At 47.8% G+C, this 23,875-nt stretch overlaps 1 protein-coding gene across 2 annotated transcripts in view; it reads right to left on the reverse strand.

Moving 5' to 3' along the window:
• RBM20 (RNA binding motif protein 20) overlaps nt 1-23,875 on the reverse strand; it is a 187,670-nt gene that overhangs the window by 21,413 nt on the left and 142,382 nt on the right. For both annotated transcript variants that reach the window (XM_059173233.1, XM_059173234.1), the window contains exons 6-9: nt 14,329-14,472; nt 11,217-11,348; nt 4,928-5,007; nt 2,260-2,932 (exon numbers count right to left, since the gene is read on the reverse strand). In XM_059173233.1, the coding sequence (XP_059029216.1) occupies nt 2,260-2,932; nt 4,928-5,007; nt 11,217-11,348; nt 14,329-14,472 (1,029 nt within the window). The remainder of the gene's footprint in view (nt 1-2,259; nt 2,933-4,927; nt 5,008-11,216; nt 11,349-14,328; nt 14,473-23,875) is intronic.

Genomic DNA, 23,875 nt, shown 5'->3' on the forward strand with positions numbered 1-23,875 from the left:
AGCTCCACCCCTTTGCCATGGGGACACAGGTTTCTAGGCTGCTGGCCTGTGTGGCTGAGGTCTAGGCTGAAACTCCTACCTAAGGGGCTGTTGCTTTCTGTCCCTCTGAGCCTCTTCCTAAGGCACTGACCCATCACGAGCTTCTTTGATCCCTACAAGCATAGACACGCTTCTTAAAAACATCCTCTGGGGTGCCTGGGTGGCTCATTCAATTAAGCATCTGCCTTCAGCTCAGGTCATTATCCCAGAGTCCTGGGATCGAGTTCTGCATCAGGCTCCCTGCTCAGTAGAGAGCCTGCTTCTCCCTTTCCCTCTGCCTGCTGCTCTGCCTACTTGTGCTCTATATCTCTCTATCAAATAAACAAATAAAATCTAAAAAAAAAAAAAAAATCCTCAGGTTCAGCGGTCCTCAAGATTCAATTCAAATTCTCAGGGAGACACATGAGGGCCTTCCACCCAGGTCCCTAACCTCATCTCCTGAGCTCTCTCTGCTGTGCCAGTCAGAAAAAACTGTGGCAGACTTTGAGCTGGGCAAAAAAGACAACAGGGTGTTCTTTCCATGGAATGCTGGGCAGTTCGTTGTCTAGCAGACTCCCTCCAGGAGATCTGGTCCAGGAGTCTTCACCTTTTGTGATCGTGAGGCTGAAGTCTTACAGCCCTGTAAATTGCAGAAGACGGAGAGTAGGGCAAACAATTCTCGTTCATAGAGATGCAAAGGAATTTTATCTGGCGGAGATGCCACTGACTTCCCATGCCCATGGAAGAGGCCAGTTTTCGATCTGTTAGCAAATTCACTTCTGCATTCCCGAGCACCTCTCCATGTTGCCAGCTTTCTGGATTCTCCTCTAGACCAGCATTTACATCTTGCCGGCACCCTCATTAATTCACAAGTTAAATAACCATCTTTGACAATTATTCATTTCACGTTTGCACAAGAGCATGACTTTACTTCTTAAAGACATTATTCTTTAAGACGCCCTAAAGATGCAGCCACACCGAGTATTTGTAGGTTCTTGGAAACAGTCTTCCTTTCTTGCTTTTGCCCTCACTGCTTCCCACATTGCTTTTTGCCCCATGCCCGGCTTGCACATCACCTCTGTGCAGCTTTCCCTGTCCCTGCACGGAGGGAACGCCCCCGGAGCAGCTCATCCACTGCTCTGCTCTGGCACAGGCCCCACTGAATGTCATTTTTGTAGTTCTCTTTACACCATGAGACCTTGGTCTTCGCCACAGCATGGACCCTGCCCCATTCACCTCTGGACGCCCTGCGCCTAGCACCCTGCCTGGCCAAGTGGCCAAGTGCATGGAGGAGTAAAGGCAGTAGTGGACAAACACGTGACTCTTCAGTGTCCCTGGAGTCAAGAACTGGGCTCTTATTTCGACTTTGTCCCTAAGTCCTGGGTCGGGCTAGGAAATATACATGTAGGATTTTTAAAGCTGGGTTCTTTATGCAGATGCACCCTGCTCCCCAACCTCCTCTATTCCGCTCCTACCTAAACATACGTGGTTTGGGCAAGAAGGAAGCGTAAGCCCAGTGAGAGGGTGAATTTTGTACCGTGAGTCCTCATGACCCACCGTGTGAACTATAGCTAGGCAGTGTGTTATAAGCCCTTTCAGACGCGAGGACGAAAGGGGCCAGCCAACGGCTGAGCATTTCTATTACACTGGAAATAAAGCTCTGGACAGTGTCCAGAGCAGCACCAGAGCAGCACACCAAGCTCGGGGCACCCAGGGTGAGTTTCGTGGGGGGTGGCTGCGTCTTTTTACCACCTCTCATCAAACCCCAAGGTCAGCGGATGCTTTGGGCAGGAGAAAGGATGGAGCAGACCAAAGATCTCACCTCCCTGGGCAGGGTGCGGTGGTGCAAACATCGCGGGACCCCTCCAGCCCCGACACACACAGGACCACAGAAGGCCTCTGCGACCATCACTGCCTAAATTCCAGCCACAGCAGTAGCGTGCCAAGGGGTTTGGAGCCCCAGTGCTCTGCTGTTTGCAGACTGTGTAGCCAATTAACTTAGACTCTCTGTGCCTCAGTTCCCTCGTCCATAGCCATAATCGTATTATTACCCATATTACCTCACCGCGGTGGCTGAGAAGATTAAATACCTTGATTGAGATAAGGTGCTTGGTTCAGTGCCTGGCACAGAGTCAACCTTCAGTAAGTGCTTCATTCGATAAAAGTGCACCATCATTATGTTAACACTGCCCTGCCCGGGAACCTGCCTCTCCTTACCTGGGGGAGAGGGTGCGTCATTACCTCATTCCCCGCCATCCTGCTTTCTCTTCTATCACCAGCTCCTTCTGGGTCTCTGTCGGGTCTCTTGGTTCTGTTCTTCTCACTCGGCTTTGACCTGGTGCTCTCAGGGGCGCCAGTCACCTTCGGCTCCAGCCCGTCTTCCTTGCCTGAGTCCTCGGGGTGGGGGTGTCTGCTCTCCCGCAGTCTGGCTTCCTCCCTCCTCCTGGACCTCCCGAGAGCATCCTGCTGCTGCTGCTTTACGTACTTGTCCGACTTTGCCTTGGGTTCCTTCCGGTAGTAGCCCTCTTCTCGGCTTTTGTAGCCCGAGGCAGAGTGCAGCAGGCTGGGGGACCCCGGCCTCAGGTGCTTTTCTCGGTGGCCCCTCCCTCCTTCGAGCCGCTCCTCTAACTCGGCTTTGTCCAGTTGCCAGGGGTAGTGTTTGCGATCGTGCGTCCACACGTCTGCCCTGTCCCTCCTGTCCTCCCCGTTCTCCCTCCAGGGGCCCGGGTCTCGCTCTTCCTCCCTCCTGGCATAGGGCGAGTGCTCCCACGAGTCCCGGCTGCTGCCCCAGTCGGCCCGGCTGGGGCCCAGTGGGCTGTGGGAAGAGCTGCAGGAGGTGAAGCTCGGAGTGTGGGACCTCGGGGACAGTGACCGGCTCACAGGGCTGCGAGACCGTGGCCTTTCTGGGCCATATCTGTTAGGGAGCAAAGGAGTGGGTTTTAAAATCTGCACATCCCCGGCCCCCATACACAGACACGCCCAGTTCCTCGCACAGACACGCCGCACACATAACCCCGTGTGGCCATATGCTCTTCACCACAGCTGTACAGAAGACACAGAGTGCTACAGGAGGAAGCTCTTCCTCGTCTGGGCTTCTAGGAGGATGATTTTCCCTAAGGACAGTCCTGGCCATCTCTGTGCCTCTACTCATTCTGCTCCTGGGAACTGGCATAAATAATTGGACTGGTTTGGCTCTACTCCATCTTTGTTCCTCTTGGAAGGAAGCTAGGCTCAGGGGGTGGGTAATGCTCCTCCTGGGGTGTGGGGAGGTTGCCCCGGTCCAGCCTGGTGGGCAAGGCTGCCTGACCCTGGGGTTCAATGCTCCAGCCTCTTGACTACAAGACCAGAGTCACGACCCACCTGGTCTCTACTGTAATGGCAGCCTCTTGGCCACCATTTGTCTTGTTTACTTCTCATCGCAGTTTGCTCAGATCCTAGGCATGGTAGAAGGATGCTAATTACTGGGGGGGGGGGGGGACGAGAGTGAGGAGGCCAGGCTCAGAGATCCTAAACCAAAGAACGAGGAAGGCATGTTAGGATTGGAGGTTCGGAACCTTAGAGCTCCGACCTGCTTGTGTTTCAGGTGAAGAAACTGAATCCCAGAAAAGGACCTCAATCTGCCCAAAATTCAGAGCAAGACCTCCTAGTTCCTCCCAACAGTTCACCACCGAGCGGCAAGCCGCAGGGTATGGCTTTATATGCATCTCTTTAAAAAACTTAAACAACCATTAAAAAAAAAAATCCCAAATAAATGGAAATCCCAAATCCAAGCAGCTACATAGAAAGATATACAAACATATGAACACACACTCTCTCTTTCCCTCTCTCTCTTTCTGAAGGTTGTTTGATTATTAAGAAGATCTACTTAATCGTATATATACCCTTTATTGTAAAAGAACAGGCGAGGGACGCCTGGGTGGCTCAGTTGGTTAAGCAGCTGCCTTCGGCTCAGGTCATGATCCCAGCGTCCTGGGATCGAGTCCCATATCGGGCTCCTTGCTCCGCAGGGAGCCTGCTTCTCCCTCTGACTCTGCCTTCCACTCTGTCTGCCTGTGCTCGCTCTCACTCTCTCTCTCTCACAAATAAATAAATAAAATCTTTAAAAAAAAAAATAAAAAAAAAAATAAAAGAACAGGCGATTTTCATTTGGTTCCCAAATACAGGAAACCCATGCAGCCCTGACTAACAGGGGACACCCGTATGTGGCTCACTGGGACCAGGCTGCCTTGACCACCAGCAGGGAATCAGCCTGGACTCTGCCCTCTGCAGTGACGTCAGAGCGCTACCTGTGGCAGCAGTGGGTAAGAACCACAGATTGTGTTCTACTCTCTCTCCATAGGGATGGAGTCTTTGTGGGGCAGCAACAGTGGGAAACTTGTAGCGCCCTCCTGGTATGGTCACAATTTCAGTCGGAAGAAATAAGTTTGAAAACTGAATGCATTCCATCTTCAGAGGAAGTGACTGGTCAAGTCCCTACTTTTTTTGGGTGGGCGGGAGGGGGTGCTGGTTCCCGTACGTTCCTCTTCCTATATCTACATTCACCCCATGAAAAATCAACAGGCGGCTATAAAAGGAACACACACACACACCCCTACTTTCAGACTTTTTTAGCAAACTGTTTGCCCTGAAGGGCCAAATATCAACAGAACCCCTCCTCTATATACTCCCCCCTCCCAACAAAGGACAAGCTGATGAGAGGAAGCCTACCATTTTGCATTTTCCTGAGGCTTACCCTGAGCAGCACTAATGCCTTCCATCAGGCACGTGGAAAAGAAGGGCCGAAAAAAGGCTGATGGACAGGGCAGGGGCAAGGGCAGGACACAGTGTGACCGAATAACCCCTACGAATAAGAGCAGGAGAGCATCCAGCTGCCCAGAATCCGCCCTGATGCCCAGGACTGAGGCCTCACCTGTCCGCTTCCCGGAACATGTCCCTCTCCCTCTGGGAATGCATGTCCTGGATGATGGCAGCCACAGTTTTCCCAGGTTTCTAGGGAAAGTCAGAGAGGTCATCGTCAGAACAGAGATGGCCATGCAGATGCCAAAGAGAAGCAAAGAGGACTCGGGTGCACAGTTCGGTCCACCCAAGGGGAACAAAGTACCTTCTTAGAGGAAGAAAAAGTTTAATCAAGGGCATGAGGAGTGTGAGCAGGACGCTGAATGGAGCAGCCCTGACATTTTGGGGACCTCTTTATCACAGAACACCGCAAACATACACAAAAGCACAGAGAAGGGTATTTTGACCGCCATGCTCCGTTTGCATCATCAATAATTCTGACCAATCTAGTTCATCTGTACCCCCCACTTCCCCACCCCACAGAATACTCTGAAGCAAATCCCAGACATAGATCTTTTCACCCATCCTATGAAGACACTGACGTGGCTCAATAACCCCACAGGGGGACCATCCATGGTGCTCATGGTCAACACATCTTGCTGCTTTCAGACAAGTGCCCCTGGACTTGAGGATCTCAACCCAGGAAGAACAGCTTAGCTCCACCTCCAGCTGGCTGGGTGATCTGGGGTCAAGGCTTGCTGTCTGTGGGAGACTCCCTCCCATCACCTATAAAGGTGAGATAATGAGGCCCATCTGGCATCCACCAGCAGCCTCGAGGCAGGGCAGCAAAGCGGGCTGAGCTGATAAAAGTCACAGGTGCTTGGCCTACATAAAAGGAGCTGCGGGAAGGTTCCCTCTGACCCTTCTGTGGCTGTTTTCCATGTCTCAAAAGTCTCAGGAAGATGCTGAAATCTTCCTTATGAACCCTGAACCTGTGACAGCCAGGCCCTGTCACAGCAGCCCTGACCCTTCTCGACATGACTGTGCTTCCCAGGGTCTTAGTCCCTTCTCAGCCGACTCTTTCCTCCTGGACACCCTCTCTGTTAAGCTGATTCACCGCAGCCTTCAAGCCCTATTCGGCAATCGTTCCCTCCTTTACATAAGCCAGTCATCCTGCCTTTTGCCACTGAACTTCTAGGAGCTCCATACTGATGCACTCATGTTTAAATCTTGTATAATTTCCAGAGAAATAGCCTGTCTTTTCAGTTACACAGCAAACTCGCCAGCCCTCAGTACCATGTCTTATCTGGAGAAAACCCTCAGTCACCATTTCTGATTGAACCTTCCTGAGAGCACCATGGAACGTACCCAAGAATGCTTCTCAGGGCCGGAGACTCTCTGTGGCTGAGAGGCTGACAAGACCAGTGGCTCTGAAACCAGGCCTTCTGCCCCTAAACCGCCTGGGACCCTCAACCCCACCCCAAATCTCTCAGGGAAATCTCTGGGAACCTAATCAAAGGAACCTAAAAACTCCCCTGACACTTCTCTGATGCAGTAACTGGGAGACACTGGTTTAAATTAGTCCAAGTTCCCTTCTGCATGTAAGACACCATGGTTCTGGAGAAGTCTCTCTAGAATAGCCCAGAACAGAGCTCATTCTTCTCGTCCAGGTCTGCAGGAAGAAAAAAAAAAATCACTTTTTATTGATTTTTCCGATTTGGTGTTTTTCATTCTGTGAAAGATTCTGCCTCAAGTGCCCTGAGGAATAGAGCCTCTGCCACGAAGAGGGATGGGGAGCCCTGATGGCCGGCGCGAGGAAATATTCGGGGGAGGCGATAAGAGATACCTTAAATCTCTCCTTTTTCTCCCTCCACTTTGCCTGGTGAGCCAAAGGTAAAGGTAGAGGAAAAACACTAATCAAAACATCCCCCCACCTCTGCAAGCTCTGGTGGGACCCCAAGTGGCCCCCCCACCCCACCCCGTGGCCCAGAGACACATACAGAGACGGTGTTTTATCTCCCCAGTAGCCACTCCCCCTCCTCCACCCTGCCTGGAGGTGACACAGGCCGGGCCAGCCACGGCGTGGCCTTCCCGAGCACAGAGATTGGCTCAGGGAAGGACATGTGTCCTGAGCAAGCCCGATCACGATGGCCTGATCACGGTGGCTCTCGGGACCTCTGAGGAAGCTACTCCAAAAAACCCAGGCTCTCTTGTCCCGAGGAACAGAACAGGGAAGAAGAGACGCCAGATGGCAGCAGTCGATGAAGCCATCACGCCACCTAGAGGAGGGAGGCTGGGGCTGTCCCGGCCATCCAGGGAGACCCCCCAAAACAAAGCCAAGCGAACTGAAGAAGGCAGAGCGGAGAAGAGCCAAGTCCTAAGGATATCGCTGAGGCCCCGAAGCCAGCTGCACCCGCAGCCACGGCCACTCCAGGCCTTTTCATTTACACGAGCCAGTAAATCCGCCCCCCTTAAAAACAAAACAAAACAAAACAAAACAAAACAAAACAAAACAAAACAAAACACTTTAGTCTGTAAGCTTAAAGGAGATCATTTTCTGTCACTTGCAGAGACAGTCCTAGCTGATTCACGCCAACACAGGGACCACGATGCGTGCCTTCCTATGTGGCTACAGTGGGTTTTGAGATCTTTCTCACGGAGGCATCGTGACAGCTTGGGAGCAGAAAATCCTTCATAAAGGGCAGAAAGCCTCATGTTCTAGTCCCTTGTTGCTCGAAGTATGCTGTGAGAACCAGCAACCTTCCCAGAGACATGTTGGAAAGGCAGAATGACAGCCCTGCCCCGCTTCTACTGAACCAGAAATTTTAACAGGACCTGCAAGTGATTTGTTCATACATAAAGTTCGAGAAACCCTATTAGAAAACTGTCTGCTGCTTATGGGCTGGAGGACTAACGGCAGATTTCCCGACTTCTCACACGGACAGTGGAGATCCTACTGACACGACACAGAGGCGCAGACATACACAAAGCCTAAACGGCCTCAGGTTTTGATCAGGGCTCTTCTAGGCCCTATGAGCTTGTGCAAGTCACTGAACTTCTTTGAGCCTCCGTTTCCTTATCTGTTAAACCGAGATAACGAACACCTGTCTGACGAGACTGATGTCAGGATTAGAGTAGATGACATATGTGAAGTGTCTAGCCCATGACCTGACCCAAGACTCAATTAAAAGTACCTATTCTTGGTATTACTGTTGTACTGTTATAATTACTATCATTATCCACCCTCCACACTTCCCAGGGGAAGGTGACCGCAAAACTCAAAAGAGATAATACACGGGGCAAAAAAGGGCTTAAAACCAACGAACTCAACATAGAGTCCTTTCCTGATCTGGTAAACTGAAGTTCATGCAGTTTAAACACCTTGTCCAAGCTCATCTAAGCAGGACTAGGTAAAACCCAGGTAGCACCAGCACCGTCCCATCTGGAATAGGTCACGTGGTTGTCGATGGTTCTATTTTCCCGTCCCTCCTCACACCAGACTGTGAGCTCCTCCGCCAGCTTGCTGTGTCTATAACCATGGCACCTGGCCCAGCTCCCGCCCACAGTGGGCACCGAGTGAACATTTGCTGAGCGCAGACCTTGCCCATCTGACCTCTTTAACCCATGGTTTTTGCACCATCCCAAACCATCTCCCGCAGGAAGGTACTATGGTGCCTTAACTCCTTCATTTAAAAAGCTGAGTACTCCTGCTAATCCTAATCAGAATTTTACAACATTTCATTTAGAGACTGAAGATCCACTGGGAATTTAGTGCAGAAATTCAATTCTAGCCTCCAGGGGAGAATCCAGGAGAACAGAAACTTTGGCTGAGTCCACAATTGGATGGGATCTTTCAGGTGCCTGAGCAAAGCAACGTGCTTTCATTCCCGGGAGGGGGGGGGGGGGATGCCAGGTTCTGCTAGAATTGTTGGCAAAGAAACTTCAGAAGCAATAATACAAGCAAAGCAGAATCAAGGCTTTGGCGACATTACCATCTCCACATGCAGACTTGTCAGAATGCTACCCTTAGCTAGCCACAACCACTGAGCCTTTGTCTCCGGTCTTCAATCTTGAAGGCAGATTAAAGACACGAAAGGGTTTTGAACAAAATGGGACCTCAGTAAATGTGGAATAAGCTGAAGTGAACTAGAAGGGCACTATTAAAATGGGACAGTAGAAAGCACAAAATAAGAAGTAGATTTAAATAAAAATATAGCAATTTAATTACAATAAATCCAAATGGACTAAGTGCTCCAGTTAAGTGAGCTCCTTCCTGCAAACCATGAAGAAGACACAGTCTAAAGAAAGGTATGGGCGAATGACCTTAAAAGAAACTTTCCACCACAGAAGATCCAAATGGAATGGCCAATGAACACAGGAAAATAAATATATAAACCATGATGGGGCGCCTGGTAGCTCAGTCGGTTAAGCGTCTGACTCTTGGTTTCTGTTTAGGTCATGATCTCAGGGTTCTGAGATGGAGCCCCCTGTCAGGCCCCCTGGTCAGCAGGGACTCGGCTTCTCTCCTCCTCCCTTTGTTCCTCCCCCCACTCAAATGTGTGCTCGCCCTCTCTCTAAAACAAACAAATAAATCTTTTAGAAAAAGTAAAAAATAAAACCATGATAAACCAATATACATTTCCAGATAGGCAAAAATCAAAAAGTCATCTAACAAAATGTTAGTAAGAAGGCATACCACTGAAAACTTTGACTCTAGCAGGAACGTAAATCTGGGACAACTGATTTTTTTTTTTTTTAAGATTTTATTTATTCATTTGACAGACAGAGATCACAGTAGGCAGAGAGGAGTGGGGGGGAAGCAGGCTCCCTGCTGAGCAGAGAACCCAACTTGAGGCTTGATCCCAGGACCCTGGGATCATGACCTGAGCCAAAGGCAGAGGGTTTAACCCACTGAGGCACCCAGGCACCCTTGGGACAACTGATTTTGAAAAGGGCTTGCTGGTAAAGTTCAGGGTAAGCATGCCTTGAGATGCCGCAATTCTACTCCTAATTACGTGTGTGCCCCTCATTATACCTCACGTACGTATGTACCAGGATGCCATCTTCACGAATGTTTACAGAGTGTAAACCTGGCGATTCACAGACCTGTACCCCTGGGGCTAATAATACATTATATGTTTATAAAGGAAAAAAAAAAAAAGAATGTTTACATTGACTTGTCCCTAATACCCTAAAACTGGAAACAGCCCAAATGTCCATCCACAGTGGAACGTATAAATACATAGTCATACAATGGAAATTTATGTAACAGTGAGAATCAACAGATACACCCAGCACGGATCGCAGAAGTTGAATGAAAGAACACAAAGAGCATGACTCCATTCATGTAAAGTTCAAAATTGGGCAAAACTAAACGCTAATGGTAAGGGAGGCAGAAATGGGTTGTTGAACTCTAAGGAAAAGCAAAGAAATGATCATCCTTGGTCAGGAGAGTGAACAGGGACGGGTGAAGCTTGTGGAGGGATTCAGAGGGGCTTCTGGGTGCCACTGGTGATGTATTTCTTGACTTTGGTGGTGGTTTTATAGGCTTTATGAGATTTCAACCATTACTACTTATTTTTATTTATTTATTTGTTTATTTGAGGTGCAGAGGAAGCAGTGAGGGAGAGACAAGCAGACTCCACACTGAGCACAGAGCCCAACAGAGGGCTTGAGATTGTGACCTGAGCCGAAATCAGGAGTCAGAGGCTTAAATGACTGAGCCACCCACATGCCCCCATTACTACTTTTTAAACTGCACAATACATAATTAGTCATTTTTCTGAATGTATGTTATACCTCACAATAAAATAAGGAAAAGGAAAATAAAAAAGAAGAGACAAATGTAGAACAAGCTAAAACAGAAACAAAAGCCCTGTTTGGAATTATCTGAATTCATCCCTGACTGTGGCCAATACAGTCATGGGCTGCTTAGAAGGATTTCTATGGGGCTGAAGACATAATTATAGAGGCCAGAGGAGAGAAGAAGACATCAGGGCGGGGTGGTGGTGAGAGAGGAAGAGAAAGTTACTGGAGCTCTGTAAGGGCAGAGAAGGAGGTTATATTCAGAGGAGATTATATTCAGAGCTTGGAGCTCCCACGTCTGAAATGCAAACACCTTCCCCTGCTTCCTTCATCCTTCAAAAGACTTCCCTTGTAAGTCTTTCCTCAAGACCCCTCCTCGAGTAGCATGTAGTTAGTCATGCTGTCTCCAGCATCCCTTTGCATTTTATACTTATCTCAATAAGCATTTTTCTTGCCATGTTTTCAAGTTGGCCTTCCTATGTGATAGTCCCAAAGGCCGTAGGTAATCTCTGGATGTCTTCCTATCCCTTCCTTCCCGCCAGCACTTAGGCCAGTGCCCCACAAGGAGACACACAGTTGATGCTGCCGAGTGACTAAACAATGGGAGAATGCTTTACCTTCAGCTGTAATTCCTTATATCTCTTGGACATCCGGATGAGCAACTTCTCACCGTTGATCACAGCAGATTTTTCTTGGTAATACTGGACCATGGCCTGGGCAGCTTCTGTGTAAGCCATCTCTAAAAAGGCCTAGGAAAAAAAAATGGAAGGACTTAAGCTGAAGCTGACATGAATGGTCTTTTTTTGTTGCTGGGGCGGTGGGGGCTGCAGAGGGAGAGGGAAGAGAGAGAATTTTGAACAGGCTCCACACCCAGAACAGAGCTGGACACGGGGCGGATCATGACCTGAGCCAAAATCAAGAGTCAGATGCTTAACCAGCTGAGCCCCTCAGGCACCCCTGATGTGAATAGTCTTAAACAAAAGTCAGTACTAGACATAATTCCATGTCTATGAAGTTCAAGAATAGGCAAAATGAATCAATGCTGATAGATGTTAGAGCTGAGCTTCCCTCTGGGGCAGGGGTGGGGTTCTGACTGGGTGGGGTATAAGGAAACCTTCTGAGGTTCTCTGGAAATGTCCCCTCTCCTGACCTGCACGGTAATTACATGGGTGTACACACGTAGAAAATTAATGGAGTTGTACACTTAAGACGAGTACACTTTAGAGTATGTATTTTATACCTCAATAAAAGAGGTATAAAAAGAGGTATTTTATTTTATACTTCAATAAAAAGAAAAACGATCAGGGCAAGAAGCTGTCTTTGATCCCATCTGTTCAAAGAGACCTATTTATTAACTTCACCCAAAGAGCTCATTATAAGACAACCCCTCTCCTAATCCCCCTGGTTACCAATAATTCTTAAATTATTACTATCCACCCTGTGCCACATCATGCCACAGGAGCCCCCTTGGGATGGGAGAATCCATTAACCCACAGTTCTCTGAGGGGACGTAGTGGGGAGAGGGAGTCTGGTACAAGTGACCTTGGGCTGATCCCTGCAAAATTTGCTATTTTGTCGCATTGAGGGTAGGAGACAGAGACACAGCCATGAGTCTCTGAGTTCACTCTTTCTTTGCAGGGAAAGAAAAATACTAAACAACTCAGGGGCTCCCAAGGCTTGAAAGAAAGCCAGGGCTTTCTGAGTAACAGAGAGGAGAAAACCCTCAGTTACAGCTCTATAGCGTATTCCCTCTTTATTGAACTGTTCTTATAAAACACACAAAAAATGGGCTTTTGCATTCAATCAGTATCTCCAGAGAGTTTCTAAATAGACTGTATTGACTGACCCGCCAGTTTACCCAACAGCAGCTGTGGTGAATTCGTCCTGTTACCATTTCTTAGATTGCTTTGGTTTGTACTATACAGACAGCACATGGTCCCTTGATGTTGAAAAGGGAAAGTGGTCTGTGACCAGGGAGCCCTCATTGTGGGTCCCTACACTCGCAGTTCCTTTGAACCAAGTGGGCTAACCAAGCTCGTCTTCCCTCGCATCTGTTTCTGAATGTCAGAGATGCTTTTCCCTGCTGTCACAGTCTATGGCAGATGTGTGGGAGATGAAGTCAACATTCTGTAGGGTTTTATTTCGGATCCTGTCACCCAGCTTTCTAAGTGCCTCTTTCTTGATGCAAACATTTTTGCACCTCTACTTCTCAGCTGTCAGATGGGAATAATACTAATTCAGGGAATCGCACTGCATTAACGTTGCAAGCTGAATTCTGTACATTTATCCAAAATAGAATTCTGAGCAGTCGGAGCAAAGGGACTAAGTGAGTAGTCCAAGCCCACTTTGATGGAAGAAGACCACCAGTGATCTGATGTGGTTCGGAGTCTCTAAAGTTCATGTGTTAATTAAGAAAAGAACTTCCTGGGGCCCCTGGATGGCTCAGCCAGTTGAGCGCCCTACTCAGTTTTGGCTCAGGTCATGATCTCAAAGTGGTGGGATCAAGCCCCGCATCAGGCTCTGTGCTCAGTGTGGAGCTCGCTCAAATTCTTCCCCTCACCCTGTGCCCCTCCCCTTACTCACATTCTTTCTCTCTCTCTCTCTAAATAAATGAATAAATAAAATCTAAAAAAAGAAAAAAATGTCTATGTCTGCCCCTTTGGTTCATAAAGTAAAAATATTTATTAACACTAAAGATAAAATATTCTTATTCCTGGCCATTTCTCTGCATAAACTCATCCTTTCAGTACAGAAGCGAAGACAGCCGTATTAACCGTCAAGTTCTCACTCAACCCCCACAGGGTAAAGGTTCTTTGTCCTTTAGACTTACCAGGCACCCATCAATTCCCACCCACTCTCCTGCTACAAGACCCAAGGGCTTCAGATACTAACACCAAAGATCTCTGAAGACATCTGTTCAGAGAGTTGTTGGCTCGCTCCAAACCCAGGCTTTCAGATACGAGAAGCTTAGATGGTAAGGCTGTAACATTAACTCAGGGGGTTTGTAATACAGTGAAAAGATTCGAGTTTATGGGTTTCTATTTTGGGGGTCAGTTAGCTTTTCCATGTTAATGAGTCCCTCATTCCAATGTACCTCCTTACCTCCAGGCTACTCACAGAGGCCGGCGCCCATCACAAGGAGGGTAAGCTGAGACCAGGGTAAGCAAAACACCACCACCAGACAAAACCTCTGTGCTATACCAACAAGAGGCCAGCTGTGTATTACCTTTTTATTTTCAGAATAGCTTCTTTCTCTCTCTCTTTTTTTTTTTTTTAAGACTTTATTTATTTATTTGAGAGACAACAGAGCAGGGGCAGAGAGAAAAGCAGGCTCCCCACTGAGCAGGGAGCCCCATATGGAGCTTGGTCCTGGGATGCTGGAATCATGACCTGAGCTGAAGACATCCACTTAACTGACCTAGCCACCTAGGAGCCCCAAGAATACCTTCTTTAAAAAAAATAGAAAAGATATTATTTGTTTGTCGGAGAGAGAGAGAGCACAAGCAGGGGGAGCGGCAGGCAGAAGCAGGTTCCCCGCTGAGCAAGGAGCCCAATGTGGGAGTCGATCCCAGAACCCTGGGATCATGATTGGAGTGGAAGACAGACACTTAACCAACTGTGCCACCCAGGTATCCCCCACGAATAGCTCCTTTAAAAAAAAATTATATAGTTCCCTCCACCAATATGTGGTCTATCTGGTATGTCCCAGTGTGAAAGTGCCCGACCTACCTGATTAGTGGACTTCATGAGGATGTAATTAGTGACCTTCCCAAAGGGCAGCCCCAGGTTAATGACATCATTCTCCGTGCAGCTTCCTTCCGGGAGGTTGCAGATGTGCACCACGCGGCCGGCACCCGTTTTCCGCTGTGCAAACTGATGGGAACAGAGAGCTGTGGCTAGTCTTCCAAATACATTTCCCTCTGGCCTTCTGTTCCAGATGTACCTAATGACCACCTTCCCCCCAATAGTGATTGCAAAAGGATAATATGAAATTAATGCAGAAAAAGAAACCATTCCCAGATATGTATAAAATATCAATTTTATGCCACCCTGTTACAGGAAAGATTTCCAACATTTTAATGAGCAATTCACATCCAGAACTGCCAGGGATGTGAACACCTGGGCTTATCCCTGGGTCACTGGGGGCAGGTTACAGGCTATGACCCCTTGAGAATACACTTGAGCAATATTTAATAAAACTTGAAGTACAGATAGCCCAGGATCTTGCCATCCCACTTGTGGAAATCTCTCCTACAGAAACAAATGCACCAATATATAAGCATCTATGTTCAAGGACACTGCAGTTATTTATAAGGTGGGGTAAAATTCTGGAAACAGCCTGGATGTCTGAGAGTAGGGGAATTTTTGAGTAAATGATGTTTCAAGCAGATAATGGAAGATGACAGAGCCATTAAAAGGCAGAGGTAAGTGAGCTGATAAGGAATAATTTTAAAGACAGTTCAGCAACAAAACAAGCTGCCAAACAGCACATGCCTTTTTTTGTTAAACAAAACAAAAGGAGGGTAATTGAATTGGCATCCAGGCCAATGCCTTTTTTGTTTAAAAAAAAAAAAAATCTATATGTGAGAAAGAGATACATCAAACAAGTGTAAAGTTTTGATCGCTGTTGGAACTTGGGGTTAATTTTATACTAGTCTGTCCTGTTCTGCACATTTGAAATTTTTCATAATGAAAAATTTTTCGAGGCTATCAGCACAGACAGAGAAAGGCAGGCAGGGGAGGGTACCCAGCAACTTGTCAACACTAGTTATCGTCAAAGAGCTGAACTGGAAAGGAGTAGGAGGAGAGAGGTTTTTTAACATTTTTCTTATATACCTCGTATTGTGTGACCACAGAAAAAAGAGCACAGCAAGGATTTGTGGGAACCTTATATATAGACATCCATGAAAACAACGCATGGTTTAGGGTGGTGGCTTTCACAACGGTATTAGGCTTGAATCCTTTCCGCAAATACAGGCTTGCTCACCAGCCCAATATATTCCACAAATAAGAGGAGCTGGGCTAGGCAAACCTGGGGCTCGGGCCCCCTGCCACCACCACCAGCCAGCAGCCCCAAGGACCTCTGAGGAACACAGTTTGGAAGCCAAGAAGGGGACATAATCAAAGCTTCGGGAGGGAGGAAGTACGTCTGTTTGGTCTGTGCAAACCTTAATCAGCCTGGGAGTCTCAGGAATGAGTAACCAGAAGCCAATCCAGTGTGGAAGAGAAGGATGCAATTTTCCAGACCTGAAACATGGTCTAATAGCATAGCCCGCATTTGCATAATCACCATATTCTATGATAAAGAGAACTTCAACATCTAATTACATTTGATGTGGGTCTCATCCCTTGCAAGGGCTAATATTTGGGTAATTCTATCACAAAACACCCTCATTTGTCTCATCTGGGCTGAGGACAATTAGAGTCAGTAAGAATTTCCTTTCATGGCTCAGTCCTGAATTGGAGAAACCCAAGTGCCCCTTGCAGACCTCCCCCTCTACTATGTCCAGAGGTCAAGCACTTTCCCCAAAAGGAATGGGATTGAGCGTCTGGCCCAGGCAGCTCCCAGAACATCCCTGCGACTCCACTGAGTGCAAACAGAGTTCTTCGTATGTGATGAGACTTGAGTCTGAGCCTGGCTAACAAGAGCTGAACTCTTCTCCAGAATGACCACAAAGATGCGGGACCTTTGCTTCTCCCTTAGGGTGAGCGGTCCGCACAAAGACCACAGACCCAGCTGAGAGCCGAGGCAGGGTAATGTGGCTGGTCCTCAGAGTTTATCACCAGGCAGGCTGAGCTGGGAGCTCTGCCCTCCCCCCTCCAAACAAGCATGTTTCTGTCCCATGTGACTCTGCTGTGGTCAGCCTGGGCTAACTTGTGCTCTGATGACAGGGCAGACACACAGAACCACAGGGTCGTTCTGGGCTACTCCTGCTCCTTGCCTGTCCAGTTGTCTAGTGACCAGCATGAAGGCCGGCCCCTCTGTCACTGTCTCCTCCAGGTTGGAAGAGCAGCTCACAAGGCTTGTACCCGAGCTGCTGCGCAGTGGAGTAGGCCTCCTAGAGCAAGCACTTCCTCAGCGGCCAGTCACCACAGTGCAAGAGGAATTCATGCTGTGGACATTGTTAGGTCCTTAAATGACTGGGTCTCAGTTATGGTTTACACTCAGGTTTTAAAAATACATTTCATGGGTACTTTCTTCTCCCAAGAAGGCGGGTCTACAATAGATTGACTCCGGGCGGAGGCCGAGGCCTGCCAGTGACCACTAGCAGCATCTTTACTCATACCAGTTTACTTCCAATTCTCATTTTCCAAAGTGACCCATGAAATGAACATCTTGAGGACTGAAAAATCTTGCAAATCTCTGTGTTAATGGTTTGTTTGTGTCTGGTTTCAGGGCCAAGTGAGGAACCCTATCTGGTTAGGGGAAAGAAAAAAAAAAAAAAACAAAAACCCTTTTTATGTGTTATATTCTTTAGCAAATATTTGATTTAGGATAGGTTGGTCTATGTTCTTTTCTGCCATTGATCTAAAACACCTTTTCATTAAACTCAATTAGGTTCAAAATCATATTTGACTCATAACAGGTGTCCAGTTATAGGCATAATCGTTCTAATCTATTCTTGAGACTGTCTGTATAAACGTGGCTATTATTTGCTTTATGCCTTATGGCAGATAGGAACAATGAGGCAGCAAAGGAGGGAGGGAGGGACTGGGAAGGGAAGAGGTAGAAAGAATGAGGTCTCCCGGTGAGCAGCTAGAGTAAAATTTGTCTGCTGGGGACACAGACGGACCCTGAGTCCCTTTGAGCACACACCATGATGTTGTACGCTAATTCCCAACCTGGGTTCTCTAATGTGTCCTTACGGGTCTTTGAAGGTAATAGTATTTCAAGGGAGGGTCATGATTTGGGGCATTTATTTATTAAAAAAAAAAATTTTTTTTTAAAGATTTCGTTTATTTATTTGAAAGAGAGAGACACAGTGAGAGAGGGAACACAAGCAGGGGGAATGGGAGAGGGAGAAGCAGGCTTCCCGCTGAGCGGGGATTGCAATGTGGGGCTCGATCCCAGGACCCCAGGATCATGACCTGAGCGGAATGCAGACGCCTAACGACAGAGCCACCCAGGCACCCCAATTTTTGACACTTAAAAAACCTGAGTTGAGTCTCTTTATCAATATGGTAACCCTGTTAGATCTTAAGCTGATGAGAAAGTCTGAGTCATATGTTTGTGGTTTTGATTAATAAAAATGGGTAACTAGTTAATTACTCACTAATATAAGTACTTTCTTTGGCAGATACAGTAGTTTTCCAAACATGGAACGCAGGGCTGTGGCTTCGCGAGATAGGTAGGAGTCGATGATGAAGGGGTCGGGCTGTAAGCAGCATGGGGCTTCCGGATGTAGCAGAAGACAGGGGGCGTGGATCCAAGTCCCAGCCTGGCCACTGGTTGGGTGCATGACAGGAAAAAACTCATTTTCCTCTCTGAGCCTCAGTTTCCCAATGTCTGGAATGAGGGAGGTAGCCTATACGTCCAGAGTCCTTTCCAGATGTGAAATATCTGTGTTTGCGCGGCTCTAAGTTCTATAATTCCACTCCTCCCTGAAGACTGGCCCAGCTAAATCCGAGGATCTAGGACAATGATAACCTTCTCCAACAGTGCTGGTCTAAACAGGAAACCTGTGTCTTTCCTACTCCCCGTCCCAGGGAATGCCGTGTTTTTGCCGCGTGCTCCCCACCCCCACTATGTGATCAGCTGGCTCCAGCAGGTGCACGTTCACAGACGAGTTCATCTTGCAGACATGCCTGTGTTGGGGGCGTTCTCATCTTCACAGCACTGAAGACAAGCTGCAAGCAGTGAGCACCTTGCTGAAGAGCCCTGCCGTTCTCTGAGTGTCTGTGTCTGCAGCGCCTTGAAGAGTTGAGACGAACAAAAGAGGCAGGTCTGGCGCCTCTCTGAAGACAGACACACACCACGTCTGGGCCTCAAGGTCTCTAGGGACCAGTGCTAGGGTGGTGAGAGCATCAGACACAGCTGGATCTGTGTCTACTCCCCAGTGACTAACCCCAGGGAAGTTTCTGAATTTCTCCAGGCTGGAGTTTGCTTATCTCTAAAACAGGGAAAACAGACAAAACTGCTACAAAGTATGTAAATTGCCTTGGTGCAATGCCTAGCATCCAGCAGGGTCCTTAAAGCATGTGAGTCTCTTTCCTTCCCCCGACAGTTGAAGTATATGCTGTGATGCTCCCCTCCCAAATGAGAAGAAAATGCAACCACACTATGATTGTATAAGAGAAAAATCCATGTTCTTAAGAAATTCATGCTGATGTAGTTAGGGGTAAAGAGGTACAATGTCTCCAGTGGTTCAAGAAAACGTGCATAAATGATAAGACAGAAGGATGGATGGATAGACAGACAGATTAAAACAGATGAGCAGAAGGAAGAGAGAGAGAGGGAGGGAATGATAAACAGGTCAAAATGTAAAGGAATAGTGAATCTGGGTAAAAGATATACCTTATGGCAACTTTTCTGTCATTTGAATCATATTAAAAGTAAAAATTGCAAAAACGACACTTTAAAAGATGTGTATTAGGTATACATGTGCTCTGGGGCAGAAGAGTAGATGGGTTTAGAGAGAGTTGCTTAAACTTCGCCAACTTGGATTTTTGATGTGAGGTGTTGATGGACTGTGTTGACGTCCTGCCCGTGGCTCTGCCTGGAAGGCACACATGTGACAGGTGCATCTGTAACTGTCAGCCCAAAGTCAAGTTTCCAAGAGAGCTAAGGTGTCACGGGTTGTAACCAAAGTCCTGACTACTAACCTAAAGGGACAGTCATCCTTTCCCAGTCTGGGGGACACTTCAGTCGGCCTGCGAGCCAGCTGAGACATGGAATGTCCCCATGTGCAATCAGGGGCCCGGGCTGGCCATTTTCACAGGCTGGAGTCACGTACTCAAAACCAAATGCTGCTTCTAATGGTTCACGTGGCAGGGTCCCAGACCTCTGAACTCACTACAGCTTTTAGAAGCAGATGGAAATGTGAAAGCAGCAAGCAGATTGTGTAGGGACTTTCTGAGACCTTTCCATGCCCCTTGATGCAGGCGGGAACAGGCTTCATAGATGAGTTCAAAGAAAAGACTCAGCTCAATAACTTCCAAGGTTGCAATAAAAATGTGGCTTAAGTGATGGGCCTGCTGAATGACAGCAGTGTCTCTAAGTCCTTCCTAGGGCAACCAAGTGTTGACTGGATCTTCGATAAACAATTTCTGTGTTCCAGCCTAATCTCCTTCAGGTGTGACCTAATTTCACGTGGCTCAGTCTCTGGTTTGGGGCTAAACACACATGAGAACAGACACAGGGCAAATATTTATTCCTCATGGTGTGGACTTCGAACATATTTTGCAAATAGCAAATGGGCACGGGTTGCATAGCTAAGGATGTGGCTGGCTTAACTTGGAGGGTAGACACAGATATCTTTATTGACACTTCCATATGTTTTATAAAGCATACTAGCTTTGACTTAAAGTACATTTACTTTAGAGGTCTTGCATGGTTCACCTGCCAAGTAACTTCAATATCCCTGTAAACCCTGAAGTCGTGGAATCTTACACAGTGATGCTGCTAGGAGACACTAAATGTGGGCAACTCAACAGTGGTTGATTTGTGATCCCAACTCTGGTCTTGCTGAAAAATTGGTCATTCGCAGACTTGATGAATCAAGGTAAATGCATTCAGGAGATGGCATTCTAGCATAAGATAGGGTTTTACGTTTACAGCATAAGATAGGTTTTACATTTAGCTATGGAAAGATGTCTAGACACCATGTATTGAAAAAAATCAAGCTGCACGATATTCTGTGGCATTTTCTGATGTTTGCAAAAATATATAATTTTTCTAATTAAACATACACATGTACACTAGCTAAATGGTCTAAGACATTTATTGTCAGTTTTCCCTATAGAGGAGGATTTTCTCTATTTTATATTTCTGTTTCTTTTTGGATTTTTTTATACCATGTTTGTCCTACTTTTGCAACAAGAAGAAACATTTAAGATTTGTAAAAAGAAAAGGAAAAATACCCCAGAAAACAGAAGCCACTCAAGTATCCTGTTTCCCTCCTCATTCTTTGCTTGCTTTGAAAATGCACAAGGTGGCCACCACCCAGGGCACCAGAGCAATGACAGAGCTGGGAGGGCGGGGGAGGGGCAGGTATCTTCTGCCTCATCAGCTCCCGCTCTTCACGCTCTCTATAACTCAGGAGATCAAGGTGATCTGTGCCATGGACCAGGAAGGCCACAGCGGACAGACAGAAGTTCTGGAACTGCCAGCCATCCAAAGAGCAACTTAAACCTCTGGCCTTCCACAAACACGTGTATTTCTCTGTGCCTCTGTTTCCCTCCTTATACAAGTTTTCTGGTGGGCAGGGTCCCAGGGAGAAAGAAAGCCCAAGAAAGACATCTGCCCCCCTCCCCCGGGGCCAGGAGAGCCCATGGGCAGCACCGGCACCTCATAAACTCCAAGGAGGCTGGGAAGATGGCAGTGCCATTTCATGGAGACAGACAGCAAGCTCAGTGCATCTTGGGCAAGCACAAGGAAACTATTTACAGCCCGAGAAGGCCCCAGTGGCCCCTTCCAGAAACCTGATTACTCTGTTTATGACGACTCAGGCAGCCAAGGATAAAGTGCCTCTCCTCTGTCAAATGGCAAAAGCTTAAGTGAAAGTGAATACCCCTCTCCTGGGACCCCCGCCCAACACCAGCAAACCCAGAACACCATCAGTTCGGTGTCCCGTCTCTGTCAACAATAAACACGGAAATGAAAGGCTCACACTCCCACGGAGCTGACCTCTGACCCAAGCGTCCATTCAGCCCAGCCTAGACTTGGTGCAAGTGGTAGATGGATTGTTCAGCCCTTTTAGATTTTGTAGTGGTGCAGAGACCTCCTGAAAGCCCATTCATTCCCAGAGCACTGAGTCGCTTTGCTTTCCTGCTTAAAGGCCTGGAGCTTTAGAGACAGCAATCGCTCTCTGCTCCTCGAGTAACAGCAATATTACAATGGTGGGGTTCTGGCTGCTTCTGGTTTTACTCGACCAAATGTGCTTCTGAAAAGCTGTATGTAAGTGGAATGGGCTTGAAAAAGCCCTGGCACAGGACCAGAAAACATTTCTGGAGGAAAAATGCATCAATGCTTTTACAGGTTCTATGTGAGGGCTTGGCAGGCGGGGGATAATGGAGGAATATCCCTGTCTTCATGAAATAGTTCTTTTCTGCTTGAGTTTTCCCTAAGTATAAATTATGTAAGCAAAAAAAATAAGAGAATGTATATACAAAAGGAGCCCACTGGGCATTCATTAAGCCTCACCAGGTGTCTTTTGGTAACAGAGTAATGCCCCTTGATGTATCTGCTTATCTTTGGAGGTCAGTGTTTATAAGCAGAATTAAGAATCAATCATTTCTCTGAGGGACACTCCTGCTGCTTAAAGGAGTCTTGCAAAGTCTCTTTCCGTAGTAGATGTATCAGCTCTTCATTTCTCGGCTTCTCTTCAAATGTCAGTATTTGTGTATTTCCAGTTTTCCAGACAGACTCACTTGCATTTGATGGACCACAATCTGACAGAAGAATGTGACCGTCCAGGCACTGATGATACAGAGACTGGTTGGGGCAGGCTTTGCCCTTGTCCCCCAGATGTCCTTGGGAAGGCTCATGTGACCAATAAGACCTCACTGAACTCATAACCATAAGACCAGTCCAGTGTTGCCCCTCCCCGTCCACTGGATCTGTACGAAACGCCTCCAAACATCTCAGCTCACCTTGGGGGACACTGTCAGAGCGTAAAAGAATTCAGGTGCCAAGTCCCACTGGCCTCCTCACCTTGCTCCATGGCTGATGGCTGGCTGAGGCCCAAGAAGTCCTTACCATCCCCAAGGCAGCTTCAGATCCCCCTAAGCAGCATGTGGTGTGTAAGTGGGTGGGGGTGGGGAGGGCGAGAGGAGGGGGAGGAAAGGGCTCAGTAAAGAGAGAAGCATAACAAGGAAGAGAACTCAGAGACCCTCAAGGATGGGCAGCAGGGCTCAGTGGCCACAAGAGAGGCTTCTAGAGCCAGGCCAAATCCCAACACTTCCACTTATCAGCTGTGTGACTTTCTGCAAAGCACTTAGTCCCTCTGTGCCTCAGTTTCCTTACCTCACAGGGTTGTCTGGAGGATTAAATGAGCGAATACATGTGAAAATGCTAAGAACCTGTTAAGCACTATATGAATGTTAGCTACAGTCAGCGTTGTGAGCCCGCAAATCGATGTCTGGGGCCCTCATCTTCTGCGGGGTGCCAGTGCAGAAAGCAAAGCATTCCTTGTGCGGCCCTCCTCAGGCTCAAGCCAGATGAACGCTCCTCTCCAGCCATTTGGAGGAAGCAGCACTCAGAGCTTCCAGTAATTGACACAAATTATCATGAATCATTATCAACACAAGTCATTATCAACACGAATCATCAGATCGCTTGTGCCCACCGCACAGGTAAATAGAATGCTTTCATGGGAGCCTGGCAACATCCCTCAGAAGGGGCAGACACGACCACAGGAATTACCATGCAGATCTGCACGGGAGGGGGGTATGCTGCTACTGGGACTTGCTCAAGGTCACGGGGCTTCTCCCCAGGCTAGCCATCAGCCCTGGGTCAGTCACGTGACTGCGCGGCCTTGGACGGGATAGGTTCCCCACAAGGGGTTCAAAGGAACTAGCTGCTCAGTCACAGCCCTTGGCACTTATTATGCATGCGCAATTCACACACCACTGTCCTTCCCAGTCATGCGTGATTCCCCATGACAGCTCTGGTCTCGGTGCAGCCTCGCTCCCACCACTCGGCTCTGACCACCCACCAGGAGACCACTCGGAGGGTGTGGATGTTCCAGGATTTGCGACATCATCAAAATGATCAATTTCACAAGCTGGATAAAAATGACACTTTTACTTTGGAAAGTCATGATTAGTGGGGTGATGTCTTCCATTTAAGGAAACAGAGCCTCAGCGCAATAAAGTGACTTGCAGGCGACCCCCTTACCTGGTGGGCTCCAGACTAGGGCTCGACCTTAGGTCTCTTGGCTCCACATCCACAGAAGAGGGCTTCCGGGACACCCATCAGCGCTGGAGAATGGGGCGGGGTCCTCCTGCTTTCGCTTCTCCTCTACCACTCAGCCTCTTCCCCTTTATAAAGGGGCTCAGGGGATACCAGCTCCCTTTCTCTGCCCAGACACCTGGCCCATCTGCCACCTAATCCAGC

Source organism: Mustela lutreola, chromosome 4 (assembly GCF_030435805.1).
Source record: "Mustela lutreola isolate mMusLut2 chromosome 4, mMusLut2.pri, whole genome shotgun sequence".
Taxonomy (NCBI): domain Eukaryota; kingdom Metazoa; phylum Chordata; class Mammalia; order Carnivora; family Mustelidae; genus Mustela; species Mustela lutreola.